This window comes from Lagopus muta, chromosome 1 (assembly GCF_023343835.1).
Source record: "Lagopus muta isolate bLagMut1 chromosome 1, bLagMut1 primary, whole genome shotgun sequence".
NCBI lineage: Eukaryota > Metazoa > Chordata > Aves > Galliformes > Phasianidae > Lagopus > Lagopus muta.
The window spans coordinates 36,222,932-36,247,468 of NC_064433.1; the positions used below are offsets into that span (position 1 = coordinate 36,222,932).

Consider the following 24,537-nt stretch of genomic DNA (forward strand, 5'->3'; position numbering starts at 1 on the left):
TGGAAGTCCTGTTCAATTCGGACACAGGCAGGCTTTCTTCTGTTAGTAAAACCTATGTACTTTCAAAATTCAAAATAGCTAATTATGACTTCTTATTTTTCACTTGTTTTTCACTTCTTGTTGCTGTGAATGTAAGACTTAACACTGGACATGTCCAGATGACAGATAAATAAGCTCCAAGCTGTACTCAGTTATTTCAAATTGTTATCCTTTATCCATTTTTCATCTTTTATTTGTCTTTCCTACAAAGTTAGTGCTACCTTCCTTTCCTATCTGCTGTCATCCGTGCTGAGTTCTTGGAATCCCTTGACACTCTGGCACAGCGTAGGATGTGTAATGTTTGTGTGAGTGGGTATAAAATCCTTTTCTGTTGTGTTGTGCCTCTGGGCACAGCTACAATTACTTTGCTGGCACGTATTAAATCTAATGAAATCTTTACATCCTTATGAGAATGGTATTCACAGTGTGAATGTATCATCAGCTCGTTTTCCATTAAACAGAACAAACGCACTATAGAATCACGGTTAGGAAAATTACGTGATATTCACATGAGCTTCCCCTGAAACCTGAATTCTTTACTGAATTAGATGTTCTACTGTATAAACAATCTGAAAAATCTCTGTGATGTTTTAAATTGCCTTTCCCAAAACTATCTGTCTAGAATGAGTGCTTTACAAAATTTTACCTCAGTACTGCTGAATTCTACTTCATGTGTGATCTCTTTCTCTATACAGAAGCTCTAAAGCTGTTATGCAGTTGAACAGCTTTAGTTATTTCTCACTTACCACCTTGCCTCTATTTGTGCTCTCAGCCTAGTAATAAATGCTTCCAGGTGTCACAGCAACAAGGCTCCTAGTTTCACTGGTTACTTGAATGCACATTCAGGTTTTCCTTAAACAGTTTTTCTTTCAACTTTCCATTATCTTAATATTCAAAATTTGCATAATATTGTGGCCTTCTTTTGCCTTGGGAATAGAAACAGTAGTAGGAAAAGAGAAAAAAAAGAGCTGTCTACTCTGTTTTTACTATCCCAGTGTAATGTTCAAACTACACACTATCTTTTAGTTTACAAGTTATCAACTTTCCCTGTCCCTTATTTTTTTCAATAGGCTTCCAGATTATTAGTCAGAAACTTCTGCAGCTTTGCAGTTGGATGCTGCTTCTTCCTGCCATTATCTGTGCCTGTCTTGCAAATCAGCCAAATGTGCAACTGATGTACAAATACCAATCTTTAAGTCTTGGATTTCCATTTGTTCTGTAAGACTTGTTTGCTTTCAAAATGTCACATTTTCTCATTTCTTTGCTTTTGTATTCTTTTGTTTCTGAAATACTAACGGTTCATGTGGATGGCTACCAAGGTATTCCCTCTGTAGGAAATGCCCCTGTCAGCATCATAATATACTCCAAGAGTTGTGACCATTGGCAAAAACCACTCTGGAAGGTGTTGCCCTCTCAGACTCAACGCTGCTTACCCAAGTATCGTGTTCATGTCTTTGCACATATGAAATCTGAGCACTCTCCATTTGGAGAGATGAGAATGAGAAACAAATGCTGAGTAGACCTTGCTCCTTATTTCTCAGCTTCAGCCACTTTGGATGTACCAGTTCTGTCTCTGAAGAGACAGTGTAGGCATTTTGGGTAATAAGATTTGGTTATTAAAGTAAGGAAACAGGAATCTTAAGCAGCCTGTTTTACTCTCAGATATTCTTTTTATCCTTTATACTTCTAAATTATTTTTATGCCTTGCTTTATCTCTGTGTTAAATAGCTTTAATCGTATCTTTCAATCTTAGATTGTTATGTTCTCAAAATACTTCACAAAGATTAGTTAGTGTTGTAGATGAGCAAGAAATGGATTCCCATCCCACAGAAATTTTCAGTATATCAAAACATTTCCCTGTACTGAATCAGGACAAAAATCATAGCAAAGATTGTGGGAAAATGGTTTAGAACATTCATCTCAATTCTGTAATGTCAGTACCTTACATTTCAGTTTTATTTTATCTTGCTCCTTTAATGTGTCATTTCAAGCCAAGATTTTGAATCAGTAAACTGGTAATTTTTATTTAAAACAGTGATTATGTTTAAGCAATGTCTATTTTAAATGTTATCACTGAAAATATATGTTTAAGACTTTTTTTTTTCTCATGAAATGCTTTGTTTTGAAAAATCTGCCATTTTCGGGGAAACTTACATTTAATCGTGGAAGGTGAAGTTGCCAACATTGAGCAGATGGACAGGCCTGTTCAGTTGCTTGTGCAGGTAACTGGTGCCATTGGAGGTACCCTGAGGTACTTCATTTGAAGCTGTACTGCATCTTACATGGGCAGGACCATCCTTAGATGCTGTGCCTTCTTGCACATCCCCTGGCAGCTCAGGTATGCTTTGGCGACTCAGTAATATTACCTTTCACAACTCAATTTAACCAGAGAAACTAAGCCAGAGCAGAATGATGGCTGAGATTTCACTAGGACAGCTGATGGAAGATAGATGATTTGTGTTTTACTAATCTCAGATAGTTTGGACAATTCAGAATTTTGTTTCTCAGCTTAATAAGCTGTTTGAAGGTACATACAGATTTTGATGTCCAGCTTGTTTTGAACATCATTCTATATGTGCTTCACAATAGGAAGGATTAGGAAAAAAAGCAGATGGTAACTCATTTGCCACATCTGAAAATTTGGACCTCACTGACTTCATGCTGTGCAGCTGAAAGTATAGCCTTTGTATTCTCCTTTGATCATATGTTCTAGCTGCAGTGAAACTCTGCTTTCCTGTGCTGTTCGCACATTTGAGCAGAAGGTTGGATTTCCTAAGGTCCCTTTCCACCTACATCATCCTGTGTTTAAATTTCCTGATTGCTCCTGCTCTTTAAAATAATTATGCTTACTATATCCTGCTAGGAGGAAGATCACATAACATACTTTCGTGTATAAGATTTTAATTTTGTCCCTTTTTCTTCTGTTGTTAGATTTATTAAAAAAGAGTGTTTTTTCTGAAGTCCATACATTGTTCTGTTTTTCTACCTTGTCATGGTTCTTTTCCTTTGGTTCTCTAAGTATATAATCAAAAGCTATTAATAGGTGTCTTCTATTTCTAGATAGATCTGGGCTTCTTGTAATTTTAACTGTTCTTTATTTATTTTTGGAAGTCCAATTTTCTCATTAAAGAATCCTGGAGAAAGTAATCTGTTCTGGAATAAGAGGAAACATCCCAGTTATGAAAAAAATGCAAAAAGTGAGAAATTAAATGCTGAAATTTATCAGTGGAGGGCAATAACACATGAAATTCTTGAGAAAACCAGTTGGCGCTGTTAATTGATAAAGGCTGTGGACGAATAAGCTGCCAATTTTCCGGTAATATGGGGTTTGTGAGGAGAGTGAAAACAAGAGGCAATTACTAAGATTGAAGAAGCATCGCTCAGTGCTGGTTGACATGGTGATAAAATGACAGGTGAAATAATGTTGACGAGCATAGCAATGATACACATGAGAAAAACAGTCCTAACTTAGATGCTTGAAGATGAATTCAAAATAAACTGTTCTTCCTCAAGGAGGAGATCAAGAAGTTGTAGTAGACACCATCAAGCAACTACATAAAACAGTGATAACTATTGCTGTAGACTTGTAGAAACAGAATTGTAGAATTATAGAATCATAGAATGGCTTGGGTTGGAATGGATCTTAAAGATGAGCTGTTTGTTTCCTAGCCCCCTGCTTTGGGCAGGGTTGCCACCCACTAGATCAGGTTGCTCAGAGCCTCATAAAGCCTGACCTTGAATGCCTCCAGGAAAGGAGTGTATAAGAAATGCTAGGGTAGAAGAGTAAAGAATTATGACACGCTGATTGCATGGCAGACCTGCCTTCAAAACACTGATGACAAGTCTGATTTTCTAAACTGGAAAAGAGTGTAATAGGTAGAAAAAAAGAAAGAGATGGTCAACAAAAGGCGTTAAGTGCAGTTGCTGTATATAGAACAATAGAATAGACTTTAACCTAGAGTCTTTAATCCAGAAAAAGAGATGACTTTAGGGAGTATAAGTCTGTAAAAGCCCAAGATGTGATTTTTCACTTTCTCTCCCATTCAGAAAGCAGGTTAATTAAACTCTGTGGTAGTACTCGAGGCAGTACACCTCGAGTACTGTGTCCAGTTTTGGACCCCTCGCTGCAAGAAAGACATTGAGGCCCTGGAATGTGTTCAAAGGAGGGCAACAAAGCTGGTGAGGGGTCTGGAACACAGGCCATGTGAGGAGAGGCTGAAGGAGCTGGGAATGTTCAGCCTGGAGAAGAGGAGGCTCAGGGGAGACCTCATTGCTCTCTTTAACTTCCTGAAGGGAGGCTGTAGTGAGCTGGGGATCGGCCTCTTCTCTCGTGTCATTAGTGATAGGACCAGGGGGAATGGCTTCAAGCTACGGCAGGGGAGATTCAGGCTGGACATGAGGAAGTATTACTTTTCAGAAAGGGTGGTCAGGCACTGGAATGGACTGCCCAGGGAGGTGGTGGAATCACCGAGCCTGGGGGTGTTCAAGGAAAGGCTGGATGTTGTGTTGAGGGACATGGTTTAGTGGGAGCTATTGGGAATAGGTGAACGGTTGGACTGGGTGATCTTTTAGGTCTTTTCCAACCTTGGTGATTCTATGATTCTATGATTCTTTGATTCTATTTTAGATCATACAAAGTTCTGCTTATGTAAAACAATCATATTACTTGTATATTCTTTATAGTACAGCCAATGATAATAGGCTTCTGAATATTGAGAGGATACTTTATTTTTCTGTGGGTAATGATTAGGAGCAACTGAACTTCTTTGGTTAGCTTTAAGTCTGGGGGAAGCAGAAGAAATGTCATCAGAAAAATGTAGCATTCATTACAGGCAGTGGGTGGAGATGTTCTACTGGGAAGATGTCTCTTGAAAGCATATGTGCTTGCATCTCAGCAAAATTGTTTGTTAATGTGGAAAAGTAGTTGAAGAGATGTGTAAAATCTGAAACTCCAGGAACTTTTTGTTTTCTTCTTTAATGACCTAGGATCTTTGTTTTGTCAGCTGATGAAGTGAACTACTGCCCCTTTTAAGCTTTGCATAGCTCTTTACAAATAAGCCAACTAAATGTTCCACTGAAAATCCAGATTTGCCAGTTATCACAGGCAGGAGTCTGAAACATGCTTGTCATGGTCTCAAGATTTATCCACAAAGATTTACCCAGTTCTTATCAGTTGAAAGTCAAGGCATAAGCAGGAACTTGTCACAGATACGATCATTTTTTGAAGAAGACAGAATACCTCAATACAGGCTATCTAGACACAATGTAAGGCTAAAGAAAAAAAATCTGTGTAATCCAAGCAGCGCATAATGATTTACCCTCTGTGCATCTTGGCATCTGCAAGTTTTTATTGCTAAATGAAGCAAGTTGCCCAGAATTATTGTGTAAGCTAAATGAAAATACTAACAAAATACTAACACACTTAGATGTATTGATATGATGCTACCCAAAATACAAAAGGTACAAATGCTTTCTCTTTAATTGTGAATGTTATCCTGTGTCCATTTTTATACTACCTTTTAACAGCATTCCCCTCTCCTCCATCTCTTCCTATATGACTGAACAGTATTATGTATAACACAGTTCATATAAAGTATCTATTCAAATTTTAAATGCCTCCTTCACCCTTAGAAGTAATTCCTTAATTTTCTGAAATAACCCATAACTCCTCAAAATTTGGGAAATCTGCACTGAGTTCCCTGTTAAGGCAATCCAGTTTTTATCCTGAGGGACATTATATACAGATGTCTCTGAAGCCCTGCAGCGTCTCAGGCAGTTTGGATGCATCATTTCTTAACTTCATTTCACCCAGGCACTGTGTGCTACTTTGACAGACATCCAATTCTTGCAGATGTACTTTTGAGGATAGGAAGACCTCATGGATTTTTCCAATCCCACTACTTCAAGATTGGATTCTTATTTTCACTGGAATTGGTTTGTCAGAGCAGGCAGCAGACAGCAAAATGAAGAACACTGATCATTTTTTCCCCTTGTCACTTACTCTGAAAGTAATGCCTCCTATTTATTTCCTTGAAAACTATGACAGATACAAAGAGCAAAATAAAACTATTTGATAGAGCACGTTCTCAGCTACAAAGTACTATTTTTAAACATAACCACCACCATTAGCAATGCATTTTCACCAACAGTGATCTGCGTGCTGCACTCATAAAAATATGCATAGCTGTCCAGAACATGGCTTGTCTTTCACATTGCTGTTGCCACTGCTGAAACGCACCACCCACACCTCACTGTCCTCGCATCCCATGTTTGGCCTCCATAAGTGTTGTGAAGTATCAATGAAAGTCAGCGAATGCAGTTTTTTTCCTGATGGAGGAATTCAGTTCCACACCTTGGCTTTATATACACTTCCATGTCAGACTCCATTCGGTCAGTCTGCCCCTCTGCTGCCACACCACTAAGACCTGCCTCTTGGCCAATGTAATAAAATAGGAGGCATTGCTTTCAGACCAGCCTTTCTACATACATAGAGGACAATGGCGTTGCTCTTGGAATGTAACAGAGTAATCAAAAGATGTTTACTACTCACAGTCAAAACAAGAGAAGAGGTGAATGGACCTCTTCCCTCTTTAAATTAGAAGAATACCAATGTAAATCTGCAAGAAAGTTTTCTTTTTCCAAGTCACACTTGGAGAACATAGTCCACACAGATCATTCAGAGATGGCATATAGAAGTTATGCTAATAAAAATACATGACAGGTGAGCCAGATACGTCTCTGTGACATATAAATAAAATAGTTTGTAAGTGTTGTTTTGCAGTAGTAGTAGAAGTTTCTCTGAGAGTGGAAGGAAAAAGCAGGTAAACATGTAGAGAACAGCAGCACTACAGGAGGAAAAAATGGGCTTCTGGAGAGATCCATTGGAAGGAAATCTGTGGTTCCCTGGTAAATCAATAACCAAGAAGATGAGATTTGGATGTTCTGGGGAGTGTCAAGAATATTAGGAGACCCAAATCTTGATGAGGTGCATATAAAAGTTAAATCTACCAATCCTGATCTTGCCAACTAAACCCACACATTTTCTGAGAAGATGTGTCCTGTATGACTCCAGTTCCATAGCAAAATCTCCTTTCAGAGATTGCTGTGGGAGTATCATTAATTGGAGTTAACACAGTAATCTAAAGTAGTCTAAAGTTCTCTGCATATTTATTGCAGTGTACAAAAAATATCTTTTTATGATATTCCTTCTCAAAATTATGAGTGTCTGTGTATATACTCATATGCATGTATCTGTATATGTTTATATGTGTTTAAATCAGCAATGTAGGCAATTCTCAGTATCTTTTATTTGGTAATATACAATTTTTCAGTAGGTCTTTATCTCAAGAGTCATAAAAATACCGTGCAAATGCAGTTCTTTCAAATTTCTCATATACCAAAGTTCTTTCCTTTCACATGAGTTACTGGCTTTGTGCTCATTTTTGCCTCATTTTTCTTGATCATTGTCTGCTAGTGTCTTTTTCATTCTGGAGACCTAACTGTTGAGAACTGTGTGTGCTTTTAAATATGATATATTTCCTAAAATACTTCTAGGAAAGATGGAGTCTTAATATACTATAGGTGTCTAGTAAGGTATAAGCTGCTTAAGAGAGAAGTGCATATTCTCCAGTGCATCATTTTACAACATTTCTGACTGCCTTCACTTATTGAACCCAGAACTTATTACTACTGTAACAGAAGCATCAGAACAGAGTACATTTTTTTGCCTAATTAGTCCAGTTCTGAGTCCAAAATAGTAGTTAGGTCAACAATGAAGCTAATTTTGTGTAAAGACTTTAGACCGAGAATTGGAGAAGAGAATGCAGAAGTGGACATTCTTTTCTGCTAGCTGTGCTATAAAGGTTGGTAATCTCCAGCAGAAGAGATGGATGGGCAGTAGCATCTTCAGATGCCATAGCTTAATTATCCAGAAAGTATCTACCAGAGCATGTGCTCATGTAAAGCATTTATTTGGTGCATCAATCAATCTATTAGTTTTCCCAGTGTGTCATGATTCTTATATTCATATAACCCAGAATCACTTGAGAATTTTTTCTTCTCCCATATGGCAATGAATGCCATGTTTTCTTTCCATTGTCACTCATATCTCTTTCAGCTGTGCAGTTTTCCAAATATCTCCCCCTCTCTGCTGAATCACTGCTGTACTGAAAACTGCTTCTCAACATGTACAGTCCAGTTTTGCATGCTGCAAAACTCTGTGCTTGAGGAGTCAAGAATCAGGGCACAGTGAGGGGTGGCTCTTTGTGAATGGACTGGGAGCCAAGACCCCAGCAAGACAGCAAGACTGGCATGGAGTGGCAGCAAGACAGCCTGGAGTCCAGATCACTGGGCAGGTCCTTGGAGATGATGTCAGGCTGAGACATGACCCCAAGATCTGGGAGCCAAAGCTCCCAGAAAAAGGCTGCTCTTACAGTGTGCACATGAAATGTGCAGTTACCCATTTATGGAAGTTCATGCTGGATATGGCCTTTGAAATAACAGAAGTGAATAATCATTGTGGTATTGATGAAATCTGGGAGAGAATAGCAATTGCTGTAGAAGTCTACTGTTTATCTTTGAATCTGCACAGAAGTTCAGTGTTGCATGTGATTTCCTGTACTGAATGACAGGTGTTCTTTCAGGCACAATCCTTGCAGACCAGCACGCTCTGACTCCAGTTATGGCACAGCTGGGCAGCGCTTACAGTTCAGTGGAACAGATGTGGGCAAACTTAATTTTTTAGGTACTGTATGCCATCTGCAGTAATGGCAAGAGGGAAGCTGACGTAGACATCAAGAACTTGCCCCCATTCATCTTTGCACCATTTTAATTGTCAGTCTAAAGTGATGTACTTACTTGGTATCTAAGCAGTAATCTACAGTGATATCTGAGTTGGAGCAATTTTCTTGCTGTGCTGCCTTGCTAATGGAGATGTACTCCCTGCATACAGGGATCACACAAACCATTACTGAGTGTCTTCCTTCAGTACACCAAATGACAAAGCAGCCCTGTAAGGGAGGTGTTTGTTCTTTCACAGTAGTTTGGGAGTAGAGATAATGATGAAGACACGCAAGGGTTCCTCTTTTCCATCTGCCTTAAAAGATTGGCTTCATACAGTCAATTTCTGTTTGTTGAGATAAATATGTTACAAAAAACTTAGGTAAATTATAACATTTATTCCAAATGAGAAAAAATTTGATACCGTGGATGGAAGTTGTGGTTGTGATTATACCAGCTTATCTCCAAATCCACATTTAGCATGTTTTGTCCAGGTTGTAAACACATCAGTGATAACAAACAGTGCACAGAAGCAGAGAATCAATTTTGTTCATTTTTTTGTAAACCAGCAGCTATAAAAGCCCATCATACCTATTTAAGAAGTTGCTAAATATGTATGTTATTTTTAAACTTTGAAGTCCCTGTAAATCCAAGGATGTTTTATCTGGGAGTTCTCTCTTTCTAAGCAAATGTAACAAGGTTTCTTCATTCTATAGGATATCATTATTTCCTCTTCTGTGAATTCTTTTGTTAAATTAGGAAAGCCTTGCAAAAAAAGTCTCATATAATGATAGTGTGTGAAAAATGTAAAATATCTTTAAAGAAAAAAAAGAATGACTTTTTCATTGTTTTACTGCTATTAGCAAATGCATTTCAAAATCAAAATAACTTGTTAGAATCCACATCTTTACACTGCTACTGAAATTGTGTTTTGATTTCTTTGACATGATCCCTGATTGCTGTGAGAAGAATCAGTTCAGTATTTTTGTTCTTAGATTCCCCCTCCTTTGTCTTGCAGCTACTTGTGGCAGATTCCATTAACAATTGCAGTAGGAAATACGAGCCACATCTCATCAGAGGCAATTATATGGGTGTCTAACAAATCAGGTAAAGCTAAACTTTCCTCCCAGTGGAATCTCATAAAGCATACTTGTGTTTTCCTCAACTGTTTCTTTGGAATTGATCCTAGATAATTGTTTAGTTGCTCTGCACCCACTTTCAGCTACCTGAAATGAATTACTAAGGAACTATTGGGAAGGGAGAGAGGAGGAATGAAGGATAAGCAGCAAGCAAGTTTTATATTATCACAGAAATTAGACAGTATAGTGAAAAGTTTTTATATAGTACTGTGTACTTCAGTGCTAAATATTTTGTATTTAGCAATACATATCAAATTATTGATGAATGCAATTCAATTTATTGATTTGTGAAAGTTAAATGTAATATTCTTGTAGCAAAGTATCTGATAAGTATGGCATAGTAAATGCAAAACATTTACCTTTCTGTCATTTTGTAACTCCAATCATGGTCTGAACCAGGCCTAAGAAATATTTACTGTCGCTAAAACATTTCTTTATTGATCTGCCAAAATATTTTGTATGCTTATTAAATAACCAGATGTGGGACCTTGAAATTGCATTCAGCTTACAGCTTATTCTCTCCCTTCTCAATTCTTACATGATCATAATAGCTACTGTCCTGAGAACAGCTAGGGCTGGATATCCGTGTTTTTTTTGTCATCTGAAAAAAGGAATCCCACTGTAAAAATTTCATGACATATTTATTTCCTTAGTAGTTCATAGTACATCAGCTGACAGTTTTGGACTGGTGTTGGAGTGGATGAGGAAACAGATGTGGAGACTTAAGTAAAATGAGTGTAAGGGTGGGAAAAGAAATAGCCATATGTACCCTATGAATTATAAAGGGTGAACTTACCCCTTCTTGTAAAATTAAAAGGCTGTAAAGCCTTCCCTTCAACAGATATTTAACTGGAACGAGGAATGTGTCAAACCTGTGTGTGTCTGTGCTTTTCCTTTTTCTCTTTTATAAGTCACCAAAAGGTAGTAGTCACATAGTGCTTAGCAACAAGAAGAAGCAGAGATGAATGGTGTAAGATTAGTAAAAATCTGAATAAACCAACTTTCTAGTGGTATCAAGTATGTGCTCCTCTGCCCTGATCATTTGCAGCCCATTAGAATGTAGCATGTTGATGTAATGGTCTCAAAATGTGCCTGGGACCAGGGTGCTTTTCTTAACTGGGAAACATAGTCTAGTTAAAGTGTAATAAGGTGCTGTCCTGCTTTGCAGAAGTATATTGCATTGGCTGTATTTCTTTATGTGAACACCTTTGGAATACTTGAAAAACCTCTTTGATCTTTCACAGTCTGCCTCAATGACCTGCTCCATTCTTGTCCTTTAGGACTTAACTGAACTCGCTTGAAGTTAATAGAAAGATTCCCATTGACTTCAGAGAGGGTTGATCTTCTCAACTCATCTCATTAGATCGTACTCCTGGTGCCTCCTTGATGCCTCCTTCCCTTCACTCCTGCCTTGAAAGTTCAGTATATCACTATTATCTGCACAGTTGCCTTTTGCTTGCAGAGTGCTGTGAAGGAACAAGATAATAAAACCTCTACCCACTCTTTTAAGATCTACTTACTCCTATTGGAGTGCGTTCAAGAAATAAACAATTTGTGATGGCCAGTGTGAGCAATCATTTTGGTGTGGCTGCTATATAGAAATTAAAGAGGAACTTTTCTAAGTCATCAGTTTCCAGTGTAGCAGGTCAGTGTCATTGTGATCTGTTGCCATTATCCATGTTCTTTGTCATTACTTTCTCACTTACTTGCTACATCTCATTAAAATGAGACTGTAAACTGATGAGTATAGCAAGGATGTACTTCTCTTGCTTATATTTGTTGTTGTCTAGTTCACTTGAAGGATTTCTCAACATTAAAACGATAAGTAAGTATGTCTCTACATCTGCTCAGTATCTGATTCATTGTGTATGCTACTGTATGCTGGGAAAGCTATAGATTCTTTTGTTGCACTCCTGGAGATTTCTGCAGCTTGTATGTTTCTTTCGTGAGGATCTGGAGGAGACTGTGAGACTGGAAAGGGTAGTTATCAGGACTGATTTGTTTGGGAAGGAATAATCCTGTAGAATTTCTGTTACGTTGAGCGTATGTGTTTTTGTATTATTCCAAAGAGCAGCCAAAGAATAGCCATTCAAGTGGAACAAAGCATTCCAGAGAGCATTTGGAAGATTGGAATCAATCACAGTGCTCTTCAAGTGAGTGTAATTGAATACAGACACTCAGATCAAATTTATCAGACCTTGTTCAAGATCCAGTATTTTAAGAGAAATAAAACAGTCCCTTGACACTGAAGTTTAAAGTGGAAATTATAATTGTTATGAACTTGTGCTCTGTCATAGATCCAGGACCTGTTTCTGTTTCCTCTAAGTATGTGCCCTTTTTCCTATTCTCTGTGATGATGTACAGAAGGTAAAAAATCAAGAATCAGCTTTCATCTTGTCTCCACAAGACAAATGTATTGCAGGGCTTGAGGGAAGATTCAGGCCATTCTGTTGAAAGAGTACTAAGTGTGCAAGAACAGTTCTACCCATTACATTTCTGCATATCCAAGAGAAGCATAGACATGTCTTAAGTAAGGAGGCTTAGCTAGTATCCATTTCAATTAGGAAAGTCAAGCTGTGGACTAAGGCATACTTGCTGTTTCCTAGGTATGAGTTTCTGGCAGTCAGGTTCCAGCTAGGAAATAAGACTTGGGAGATGCTGCTGACTGAAGTTTCTATTCTCACCTCCTGTACCTTGACTCATTTGTAATGTCCGAGGGAGGCAGTTCTCTGATGGACCTCTCTGCCTCTGGTAAAATTAGTCATTCAGACGCCTCTGATTATCTGTGCAGGATTGCCAGGAGATGGAGGAAAGAATTTTCTGCAGGACAATTACCTTCCCATCAGCAAGTATCAACTTACCTACAATACTGGCACAATTTTGACAAGATGAGGAAAAAATTAATCCCTTTGTCCCAACTTTTATTCCTTTATCACATGGAAGATCCTAACAGGAAACTGCTGCTTACACTTGTGTAACATCACCTTAGGTGTTAGCTGTTCCAGTAGGTAGGAATGTTAAATTATGGTAGGGTAGTCTGCAGTAAGACTATGTGAAACAGAACATGATTGTATTTGCTGATATGATCAAGTTACTATAGAGTTCACTATACTATTTTTTTCAATGTGGAACTAAGGCAACATGGCAAGTGAGATGGAAAGCATATTTTGTTCTGGTTTGCCTTTTCTGAGTATGAAAAGTTGAATTCTCTATGAATCTCTGTATGAATTCTGCAAAAAGTTTTGCAGATTTTAGTTAATATCAGTATCTTTACACAAAGAAAGAAAAAACAAAAACAAAAAAAAAAAAAAACAACGTTGTTGTGATGAAATTCCTTATGGAACATTTTCTCAGAAAATTTTCACTTGCTGTTCTTGGCATGAAATTGTGTTATTCTTCTGTAGTTATTTTTACGAGAAAATGGAGTCTGTTCCATCAATAGTGATTCTACCAAGCCAATTTCCCAGTGTGCTAAGAGTTGTATAAAATGAAAAGTTAAAAGAAAACAACTGTGAGTCTAAACACTTGAAGTGGAAGTGTTTAGCCCACGCTCTTGTCAGCACGGGAGAAATTTCTTGCAGAAGGGTGCCCTTCACCCAGAGCTGCCTCGTGTTGCTGTTTGGAGGAGCAGGCTTCCATCATGCCTGCTTGTTTTAGTGGAGTGGAAGTTGTTGGAGGGCTGTGAGAACTCGAACTTCAAGCCACTTGAAGTTAGCACCAGCTGGAGGATTGCCTCACACTTCCAGAGCAGAGAAAATGAGAATCAGACCCTAACTGATTTTCCTTTTTTAACTTCAGAAAGAAATGTTGTAAAAATTAACTCTTTCCATCTCAATATTTCATGTATATACGAGGCAAAACTGAAAGTTTCAGAGCAGTGCTGTTTTCTGAGGTATCCACGCAAAACATGGCAATGGGAAAACACTTTTTGAGAAAGAAGATTAAAACCAAATCCCTTTAAACTGATATACTGTATATATATTCCAGATTTAATTTTAAAAGGTGAACTAAAGCCATCAGAGATAGATTTCTTCCCAAATGAAATCTTTGTCACTGTTTAGGAAGTCATGAATGGTTTAATTTAGGGTTTAACGCTGAATGACCACCTTTTCCGTAACTGTGATACTTTAAATGGGAAACAAATGTGTTTGTGATAAATGGAGAAATTGCCCAGGTGGATAGAAGTTTTCTGTGCCGTAATAACCAAAAGAAAGATTTATTTTTTTTTAATAAGAAGGCATGAGGATTGGCAGATTCAAACATCAAATTCCAGTAAATTATATAGAACTATAGGAACCGCATGCCTACTGCAGTCCCTTAAAATAACCACCTGCTTACATGAACTAGAAAGGCATGAATGATTTCTGTTCCGTATTTCAGGAGGAGGTCAACACTTGAGTGGTCTTATCAAAAAATAATAGCAAGTGGTAACGGTTGGATTTAAACTGACCAAAATAACAATAATGCCATCAGGCTTTGAAATGATACCATTCTCCATTAAAGCTCTATGTGTTGGAGGAGTTCCACAGCTGTTATTTACAAGATAGGTTTTTTTTTTTTTAAGTTTTCTTGTTTGACTGACAAGTATCGTTCAGTACTGTATTAAAGTAAAAGTGATTTCCTCACTACAGAGTGCACAACAATGCACATACTGAAATGAGAAAAAATACAAGTATGTGTTTCATCTGATCTTGAAAATTTCTATTCATTGTTTTTTGGTTTTCTTTTTACCCAGAATGGATTACTGTGTGCCCATTGCTGTTTTGATAGGTTTTTAGGTGTCAGAGAAGTGCTGGGATCATCCAGTTACAAGTAGCTCTTTCCAGCTACGGTGGCATTTAAAGGCTAGTTTGCAATAGAAAAACATGGACAGAAAGCAGCACAACATTAGCACAGGATGAATTTCTGCCATGTAAAAACAGTTTCCTCTTGACTCTACAAGACAGTACATCCCTGAAGACCTAGGGATATTCTAAAAGTTTTTGTTTCCCTCAGCAGCCTCTCCAAGATAAAGAAGTGGGTATTTTTGCTGTTGCTTTTAAGAAATCCAATAGTTTGATTCAGGACATAGCTGAGATTTAACAGTGATAGACTTTATTCACAGCACCATTCTGGGTATAATAAATAGGATAGGGATAGATCCAGATTCAAATTCCTTTTTCTCTCTCTGTTTTATAGCAGTTGTATGAACCAAATCCTCTATAAGGAAGTGCTCTTAGCACTGTGGTGTAAATTGTTACTATTTTTATTTTTTATTTGTCTACGTGTATTTTTCTTTGTATAAAATAATTGAATCTTATGCAATCAAACCAGGAACCAGGATTTGAGTCTTTTGTGAGGAGGCTAGATGTGAACAGCTGGTGATTATGATTTCAGGTTCAGTATTCAATGTACTTAAGTAGAAGAACAACCTCAGTTGAACAGTCTTAGAGAGTTTTTTTTTTAGAACTGAGCTGCAGCCCAGTGTTTAACAAACCTCTGTGGGAGAGAAGGCACCTGATGTTAAAATCCTCTCCCAAATCAGGTTGTGGCAGTAGCAGCTTAGTATTTATACACTGGGTATGCTGGAAGCCAAGAGTCTGCAGGGCACAGGTTGTAAATTGTGAGCTGGAGAGCTATATATGTACAGTTTAGATGCCCTGTTACTCCTGGAAGGCTAGAGCTTGGCATACCCCAATAATGAGTTCTTACAGATCCTCCTACAGTTTAGTTACCCTGTACCTGCTAGTCTTAGCTAGCTATGTCTCTCCACCTAACGCTGGGCTTGCCTTTTTCAAGGCTGGTCTATAAGCAACCTGGGCTAGTGGGAAGTGGTATAAGGGTTGAAAGTAGATGAGATTTAACCCAACCCAAGCCATTCTATGACTTAGTTCTGTTTGTTTTTTTCAACTACTCTTATTTCAGCATATAAAGACTATGTTGGTACTTTATCTAAGGTATCTAAGTGGATAAAGTAAATATTTTAACTAAATAAAAGAATGTTTATTTTTTTTCTCAATCATTTGCATAATTAGACTGAGCTAGTGCAAATCAGTTAGACAAACCCTAAAAGAACAGTAACAAATTAAATCGAATAGGCAACAACTGAGTTTTCTAGGTATAATATTTCAAAGCAGGGTATTTTGAAGAAATATTAATGATGTTAGGACTACCTAGATGAGAAGAAGACTTCTATTTTTAATCCCTCAGCCTTTACTCTGAATTCATATGTGAAAAACTGCTCCATGAATTTAAAGATAAACAGATTATTTGGTGTTTTTAGAATTGGATCTCATTGCTTTCTGCATTTTTTTGCACCTTTATACCATAGCTGTTTCTTTTCGATGCTGTTATTTAGCCAAGAGAGAACCATAACTTTTATCTGTAGTTCTTATCATCTATTATTTCCTCAGAAATTACTTTTTTTTTTTTTTCTTCCAAGAAAGGCTGTAAACACTTTCATTTCTTTAGTAGGTCTAGGTATGAGATAGTGTATTTGAATTGTTAAGACCATATTGCAAGCTTGTCTTTTTTCATTTGTTACTTTCAAAGAATTGAAGCATTCAAAACAATTTCCTTTTGGAATTACATTTGAAACAAATTTGGCTTTTTGTTTTTTGTTTTGTTTGTTTGTTTTTGCTTGCTTTTGAAATTCATGAGAACACCATTCCTTTTGTCAGAAGCATGCATACTAGTTTTATTGGTACTAGTACTTGGTATTAGTGGTACTAATAGGAATGGGAGGGTGGTTGGACTAGATGATCTTGCAGGTTGTTTCCAACCTTGTGATTCTGTGTGTGATTCTGTGTGATTCTGTATTATAGCAGAAAAAAGGTGTTGCTGAATTTTTCAAGTTGTTTCATAATCAGTTGTATCAGATTAATGTACTGAATTGAGAGATTATTCAAGAGACATAGATGTCTGATACTTCAGCCCATGATGATTCGTCCTGTAGTGAAAGAAGCATGTGATGTGATTCCAGCGTATTTTTGTTGTGGGCATCCTTAGTCCTGCAAATAGTGATGGACTGGCTACATTCTTGCTTGTAAAAGTACTGGGATATATGCTTTCAGTCCCTAGGTGATTACTTAAAAAGAGGGGAAAGATGAAGAGCAAGTTAATAAATGCAAGGTTAATTGGTATAGTTCTAGAAGAGAGCCTCTCAGTGATTAGTTAGCTAGAAACTACACAACTGGAAAATCCAATAACAAAAGTGTCATTGACTACATGCAGAAAGAGTTAAGGTTTTTTTTGTTTTTGTTTTTGTTTTGAATCACAGGTTTAATCTCTCTATGTAGCAAATCCATTGAATGACTAGAACTGTATAAAGTATTGTAGCATGGCTAGCATCAGGTACCAGATTTAAATGGGCATGTCTTTGATAAATATTAGTAGCCAGAAAAAGGAGCCCTTGCAGATTTTTGTGGGGATCTCTGTAGGAGCCTCAACTACTGTCTCTATATGAGTACAGATAAAAAAAAAAATGATTAACCCCAATGATTTTGTTAGTTTTATCTTACTAGCTTAGTAAGTTAATCTTCCTAATTTATGAGTATTTAAAAAAGGACAGAATTTAACAAATACATCTTTAGAATTTTTAAAGATAAAACTAAGTCCCATTCCCATGTTCTTCTCTCTTTCCAGAACACCACAGAATTCCTGCTTTGGAAGAGGCAAGTTGGTTGCTGGGGAACATCAACCAGACTGGCTACTTCAGAGTTAATTATGATATTAGGAATTGGAGGCTGCTGATTAATCAGCTGACAAGGAACCATGAGGTAAGCTCTTCTTCTCAACCCTAAAATCTGCTTTGATATGTGAACTTTCATTACTTTATCACCCTAAATGGTTCCATTTTTCTGGTTGCTCCTCATAGGTTATCTCTGTCAGCGATCGAGCAGGCTTGATCGATGATGCATTCAATCTAGCCAGGTATGTTTGCTTGCAGATGATCTATCTTCATACACATTCCTGCAACAACTCATGCAATCACTAACTCAGCAGTAGAGTGTGTTTTGAAGTTAAATATGTCTTAAATGCACTTCTGTTCTTTTTTTTTTTTTTTTTTGTGTGTGTGTGTGTGTAGTGCATAAATGTGGTCTCTAGTACATTCACTGCTCTTGATCAATAATTGCTGTAGGGTATTTTCCAGTCTGGAGAGGTCTGATCAATTTTGCACCTAGTTCAATTTAACACTTTGGAAGTAAATAATCACCTTCCACTTTCTCAGATGTACAAGGAATGAATTCTTTTTTTTCTTCTTTTTCTCCCTAAAACTCCCTCCCTCCTTCTCCTTGTTCTTTTTTTTCTTCTTATAAGTGACCCTTTTGCTGTATTTTATTTGTGTTGGAAAGCACCTTCAAGCTCCAGGAGGTTTTTTTTTTGCTCTGACTTATGGTGTTATATCATTTTTCCAATATCTTTCTTTTCTTGTAATCTGTTAAAAGAGACTATTTTTCTGTATAATGTTTTTCACTTGGAATGGAAAGTTTGAGTTTTGTTGATTGTTTCTGGAATTTATACAGCTTTTTTGTGTTTTAGTATGACTAGAGTTATGTAAATTAACGCACTCAGTGCTGGTTAATGCTTTCTTTATGAACTGAGACAATTGGATCATCCCCGTTTTGAACTCAAAATGTTCAGTACATTGGTAGTCAAAGTGAAAAATGAGAGAAAAGTAGAGCAACTTTTCAAACTTTGAGATTTTAGAGATTCCTGGGAACATTGCATCAATGAAACGCTGTGTTGTCAAAATCTGTGTGAGAAGAATTCCTGATATGACTGGATTTTATGTTTACCCAATGTATTTATAGCTTGAAAGAATTGTCAGGATGGAGGTACATTTCAGTAGAAATGGTCATCAGAGATTTTTGAGATTCAGGCACAATGTCACACAAATTATGGCTGTGTTGTTCCAGCTTCTTTGCAGTAAAGAATAGCTGTGTGCCCTATCACTCCATTCTTGCAGCCAGTCTAGCCCATATACATCACATAAACTAGTATTAGCCCTTATTTAACAGTCCGACAATGTAGCAGACAAGAAGGCATCACAGGGAGAAGATGAGCACCCTTTTTGTTCTTGCACTGCTCTTCATTCTTGTCTTCTAGCTTCTCCATGAATGCTACATGATTAGAAGTAGGTTGCCATTTCAGTTTTCAGTGGACTGTGACCCATGTACTCCTTGGCCAGAAGAATACTACAGAATGTTCCAAAATACGTAAACTACTGCAAAAACTGATGTGTGCTTAGCAATGTAACAGTCTCTTCCAGTTTTTTTCGTTTGTTTTTTATTTATTAATTTTTGACTTTTTGACACCTCTGAGCTGGTTTTTGTCCAATAAAGCTGAAGTAATTTATGGTTGTACGGAATCAGTGTGTGGCTTTTCTCTTTTTCCATGAACTGAATGCATTCAGACGTGATTTTACTTTACTGAAAATCTAAGCACTGAAAAAAGCCTGTTTCTGAAGCTGATTCTTGTAGGTTGTGGTTTTTCTTCATCCTGAGCCAATGCTCTAGAGTGTCATCTTCATGAAACATAAAGACAAGGTCTTGATTAATGTTGCAACCTGCATAATTTGGCCAAAATTTCCTACCTAAAAAACATCCAGACATAGACAAGAAGCTCATTCCTAACCTGCTTTCCAAAGCATGTTGATGATAATACTGGATCAAGGTGTTTTTTCTACAAGTAGTTTTCACAGAATCACAGAATCACAGAATCGCCTGGGTTGGAAGGGACCTCAAGGATCATGTAGTTCCAACCCCCCTGCCTGGCAGGGCCACCAGACATCCACATTTAGATCAGGTTGCCCAGGACCCCGTCCAACCTGGCCTTAAACACGTCCAAGGACGGGGCATCCACAACCTCCCTGGGCAGCCCGTTCCAGGGCCTAACCACTCTCCTTGTAAAGAACTTCCCCCTAACATCCAACCTAAATCTTCCCTCCTTCAACTTGGATCCATTTCCCCTAGTCCTGCTGTTGTCAGCCCTTTTGAAGAGTTTACTCCCCTCCTGGGTGTAGATTCCCTTCAGGTATTGATAGGCTGCAATGAGGTCACCCCGCAGCCTTCTCTTCTCCAGGCTGAACAAGCCCAACTCCCTCAGCCTGTCCTCATAGGGGAGGTGCTCCAGCCCCCTGATCATCTTAGTCGCCCTCCTCTGGACCCTTTCCAAAATCTCAATGTCTTTCTTGTACTGAGGGCTCCACACCTGGACACAGTACTCCAGTTTTGTGAGAACACTGTGAGTTTGTTCACAAGATTTCGTGTTGTAAAATCTTAACATTTTGTTTTTAATGTTGAGCTGCAGTGGTCATCTACTGCATTTGCTAATCATGCACAATGGAAAAAATATCAGTTGTGCTAAATATTTGCACTGTATACTCATATGTATCTGTACTTAAGTGGTAATGCTCTTTTAACAGGGATACACATATAGATTCCTGCTTCTTTGAAATTTTTTGACAGACTCATGTCACTAATACTACTTTGAATATACAACTCACAAGCCAGTCTTGCTGTGACAGAATTGGCTGAAATAGAGATGTAGAGATGCGCATGTTTGCAATTAGTAAATCTATAGGCAGTATTCAAAGGGTAGCAATAAGTTAGACCTGGCCAAACTTGGCATGTAGGCTTTACTGTTAATCTTTTCTTACTTCATTCATCTATCACTTTTTTAAAGAAAAAAAAAAAATCCACAATTGATTATAGTCATGCTTAAAATACTCTTACTGGCTAGCTGGCTGGCTGGTATAGCTTTGTAAGAAGACTTCGGTATTTTTTGTTCTCATTTCCCCTCTCTGAGACAAATAAAGACCAGGGACAGACCTACTCCTTGCCTTATCATGAGCAGGACTAGTGAGGCACTGAGAGAATTAGGAGTGTTTTGGGACAGGCCTACATAGCTGAGCACCTCTGGGAATATGAAAGCATGTGTGGAAGTTCTTGTGGGGGCAAGTGGTGGGGACTCGCACACTGCGCTACAGTACAATGCAGTGGTCTCACTGTTTCAGATGCTCAGCAGTGTTCCAAAACAAGCTCTGAGAACTATCTAGATGACACTGACGCTCTCAGTTTTCTCAAAAAGTCCATGTTCAGAAGGCCACCATTAGCCTAAGAGCAGCCTACCTTTTACTCTTGGCTGCAAGGCACTCTGCAGAAAGTTGCTTCGCTTTTTATCAGAGCAGAGCCATGCTTTGGATGTTACCTGCCTCGTGGATGCAGCACTGATTCAATCTAATGTCTGATGCACAGACTGTGTTTCTCCCTCTCCATGTAATGTTATGTGATAGGGAGATTAAACACAGACAATTGTCTTTGACTGCAACATGTGAAAAAGTGAGTAACCTTATTGACCAAGCACAGAGGTAGTAATTGGTAGTTTAGACCTGACTTTGGAGAAGACTGCTGTTTTTAAGGCTAATTCTGTCCTCTGATGTAGTCCCCGGTGGTACAGATATATTATCTTCTTGTCTACCTCTATAAACATAGACATTTTCAGTGAGGAGAGAGCTCTGGAACATATACTTTTATATTAATCCCTAGATATTATTTTCTATGATAAAATAATGTACAAATGAAAACATAACTTCTTAAATCTGTGCATGTCCCTTTTAAAACAATTTCCAATGCAAGCAGCTTTTTTACTGTATTAAATACTGTATTTCTTTAAAATACCCTGTACTTAGAGATTTCTGAAGTACCCCCTAGTGTGCTGTTGAACTTGATAATGTCCTCTCCACAGCAGAAAGGTTCAACTCTAATTTTCCAGTGTCCTAGTATGATAAGTCCTAATGTGGTATTTCTATATACTATTAATGCAAACTGATTTTGTTTCTGAAACATGTACATGTCTTATCTTTAGGAAAACATTGAGATTTGAAGAAAGCTGAAAAATATCATTTATTTTGAGCACTTTTTTTGTTTTTCAGAAGAAGTGTTTGATTTTATTGCTCCAAAATGTTTATCCTTTTATTGTCCAGTATAATGATTTCTCAAAAATAAGTATAAATAAATTGATAACTTCAAGGAATATTTTAAGCTCTGTAAATTTAACTTCCTAAACTTTTGCCCATTTTCTATGTAAATATATTCCTTCTTTCTTCTTGGTGTATTTTGGTTCCATAAAATCAATCAAGCAGAATTGAACTGAATAATAACAATAAAAGAAAGCTACAGCTTGCCCACTGTGTTTTAATTCTCACAAACTTGTTTGTTTTTTCGAAATTTTTAAGCATTATTTTGTTCTCAGCTGTAGTGCATTATGTGCGCCCTGAGGATCTCAAGTGCTGTAGCTTTGACGGTAACATCACTTAGGGAAATATATGCCCAAAATTCTTGAGCTGGAACAGAACCTTAGTGCTCTGTCTTTCCATCTCATTGATGATCCTTTATCTTTTTAGAATGCTTTTTTGTGAGATTTCAGAACAATTTGAAATAATGTTGATTGTATTAAATGAGCTGGATGTGTTGATAATAGTCTGAGATAGACAAGAGAAGACAAATGGAACTATGTATTTCCTCTGAGCTTTGATTGAACAAAGGTAGTGTCACAGGAAGAAAGAGTTGCTTGAGAGTGTGAATAATGCTGTCAGGTTGTTCATTCTTTCTCTTTCCTTGGAGTAGGCTATTGGTGAATATGTGAGATGGGATGCTTCTCACTTTACTTTAGGCATCCCAAAGGTAGACCTGTAAATCTGAGCTCATCATCCTGGACTGCACTGACAGATAATGGAGAAAAATGTGCACTTGACCTCTTGAATCCACTTAATACAGACCTAAATAAACTACCCTCTTGATGTCCACAGCTTTGTGCCACCCCTAGTTCTTATTTGCAGAGCCCTAAAGTTTCATATTCACTTCCACTCATTAAGCTGGTTGAATTTATCCATTCTTATGTCAAAGAAAAATATCTGGTTTTATTCATTGCTAAACAGTGTTTAATCAGATGATCAGATGTGAATGTGGATACCTATTTTACTCTCATTTAAAATATTGTTCCTTCGTTTGGAAGAAGCCACCTGTATTTCTCTTGAAACCCAAAATGTATCTAATACCCCTCTTTCCTGCTTTCACTTACAGTCATGTTAAAGTGATAGCTGCTTGGCTTGCAGGACAGTTTCTCAGGAATGAGCTTCTGATACTGACAGTCTACCTTACTATTGATCAATATCTTGCCTTCTGTCACTGAAGAGATTGTGTAGTTCTTTGGATACTCAGATTTTTCTGGCAGTTCAAATTGCCTAGTGACAGTGTGGAATATGCCAAGACTAAACTCATTGATTACACATTAATAAAGGCCAGAGATAAAATTTGGTGGTACATTTTGAGTATTTCTTATCACTGTTCCTTAAGTGGATTCATGAAAAATCATGAAGTGGTGTTGTTAACTAATTGTTTTTCTGCTGCGGGGTTTCTCCACTGTCCATGGAAGTCTCTTTTTCTGAGGGCCCTTTTTGAGCATTAGAGAACAGCAGAGAAAGCCTTTATGTCCTTGATCAACATAGAGCAGAGGAAAACAAAACCTAGAAGCTATGTAACTGAGGGATAATAAATGGTGTGACAGTGACTCAGTGTTTGCAGAAGTAGATGAGTAAATTAGTAAAAGTGAGGAAAGGCTGTTCTTACTGGCAGAATAAGAAACAGCTTGACCATACTGCAGTGTTGCCTATTTCACAGCTTATGAAGAGAGGGAGCTGTTGTCTATCCAGTATAAGTTCTTTTTAGGACCGCAAGCCTGCTCCTGTAGACTTCACAGATACAGAGAGTGACGTCGGAAATAAGCAATGAGAAAAAAGCACACTTTCAGAATTAGCTGTGAACTAAAGAGCTTTCCTTTTTGTTAGCTTTCATGAAAGTTCCTCTTATAATCTTACACACCAGACCAAAATCAGGAGCCTGATGCAGGCAGGTAATAAGTTACACTGATTGTTTTCCTGCCTTTAATCAGCTCTTGGCTTGCTTTGTTCGAAGTTCTGAGTTCTGCTAGCTCTAGAAAATCAAATTCTGAAGGTAAGGGAAAGGACAGTGTCAACCTGACTTTCAGATCAAAATCCAGATTCTCTAACTTGACACAAATTTGTCTTTAACACATGAGGTTTGACTACAAGGTTGGTTCCAAAAGTAAGATTCAGAAATAAGCTACAATATGACCAACATTCACACAGAAGCAACTGCTGACCAATGGAATTCCTGACTGTAGTTATCGTGTAACTTAATCTCTAATTTGTATGATCTAATTCGTATGAAAGCGTACAAATCCACAATGCTTACTGATAAATTTGAAGAATATTTTCTTGAAGAAGGAAGTGATTGTCCCTCTCTACATTGTACTGATTTGACATCTCCTTGAACACTGTGTTCAGTTTGGGCACCCCAGTACTAAAAGGATGTAAAGTATTGGGGAATGTCCAAAGGAGTGCTACAAAGATGGTCTGGAAGGCAAGATGTATGAGTGACAGCTGAAGTCCCTTCGTGTCACCTCAGCACAGAGCTGAAGGAAGGCCTCATGGTGTCCTACAGCTGCAAACAGGGAGCAGAGGGGCAGAACTGAGCTTCTCTCTCTGTGACAGCAACAGGGCCAGAGGGAACAGCGTGGA

At 37.8% G+C, this 24,537-nt stretch overlaps 1 protein-coding gene across 1 annotated transcript in view; it reads left to right on the forward strand.

Moving 5' to 3' along the window:
* TRHDE (thyrotropin releasing hormone degrading enzyme) overlaps positions 1 to 24,537 on the forward strand; it is a 214,923-nt gene that overhangs the window by 148,783 nt on the left and 41,603 nt on the right. Inside the window, exons 10-12 of the mRNA XM_048941084.1 lie at positions 9,836 to 9,924; positions 17,580 to 17,713; positions 17,812 to 17,867. Coding sequence (XP_048797041.1) covers positions 9,836 to 9,924; positions 17,580 to 17,713; positions 17,812 to 17,867 — 279 coding nt within the window. The remainder of the gene's footprint in view (positions 1 to 9,835; positions 9,925 to 17,579; positions 17,714 to 17,811; positions 17,868 to 24,537) is intronic.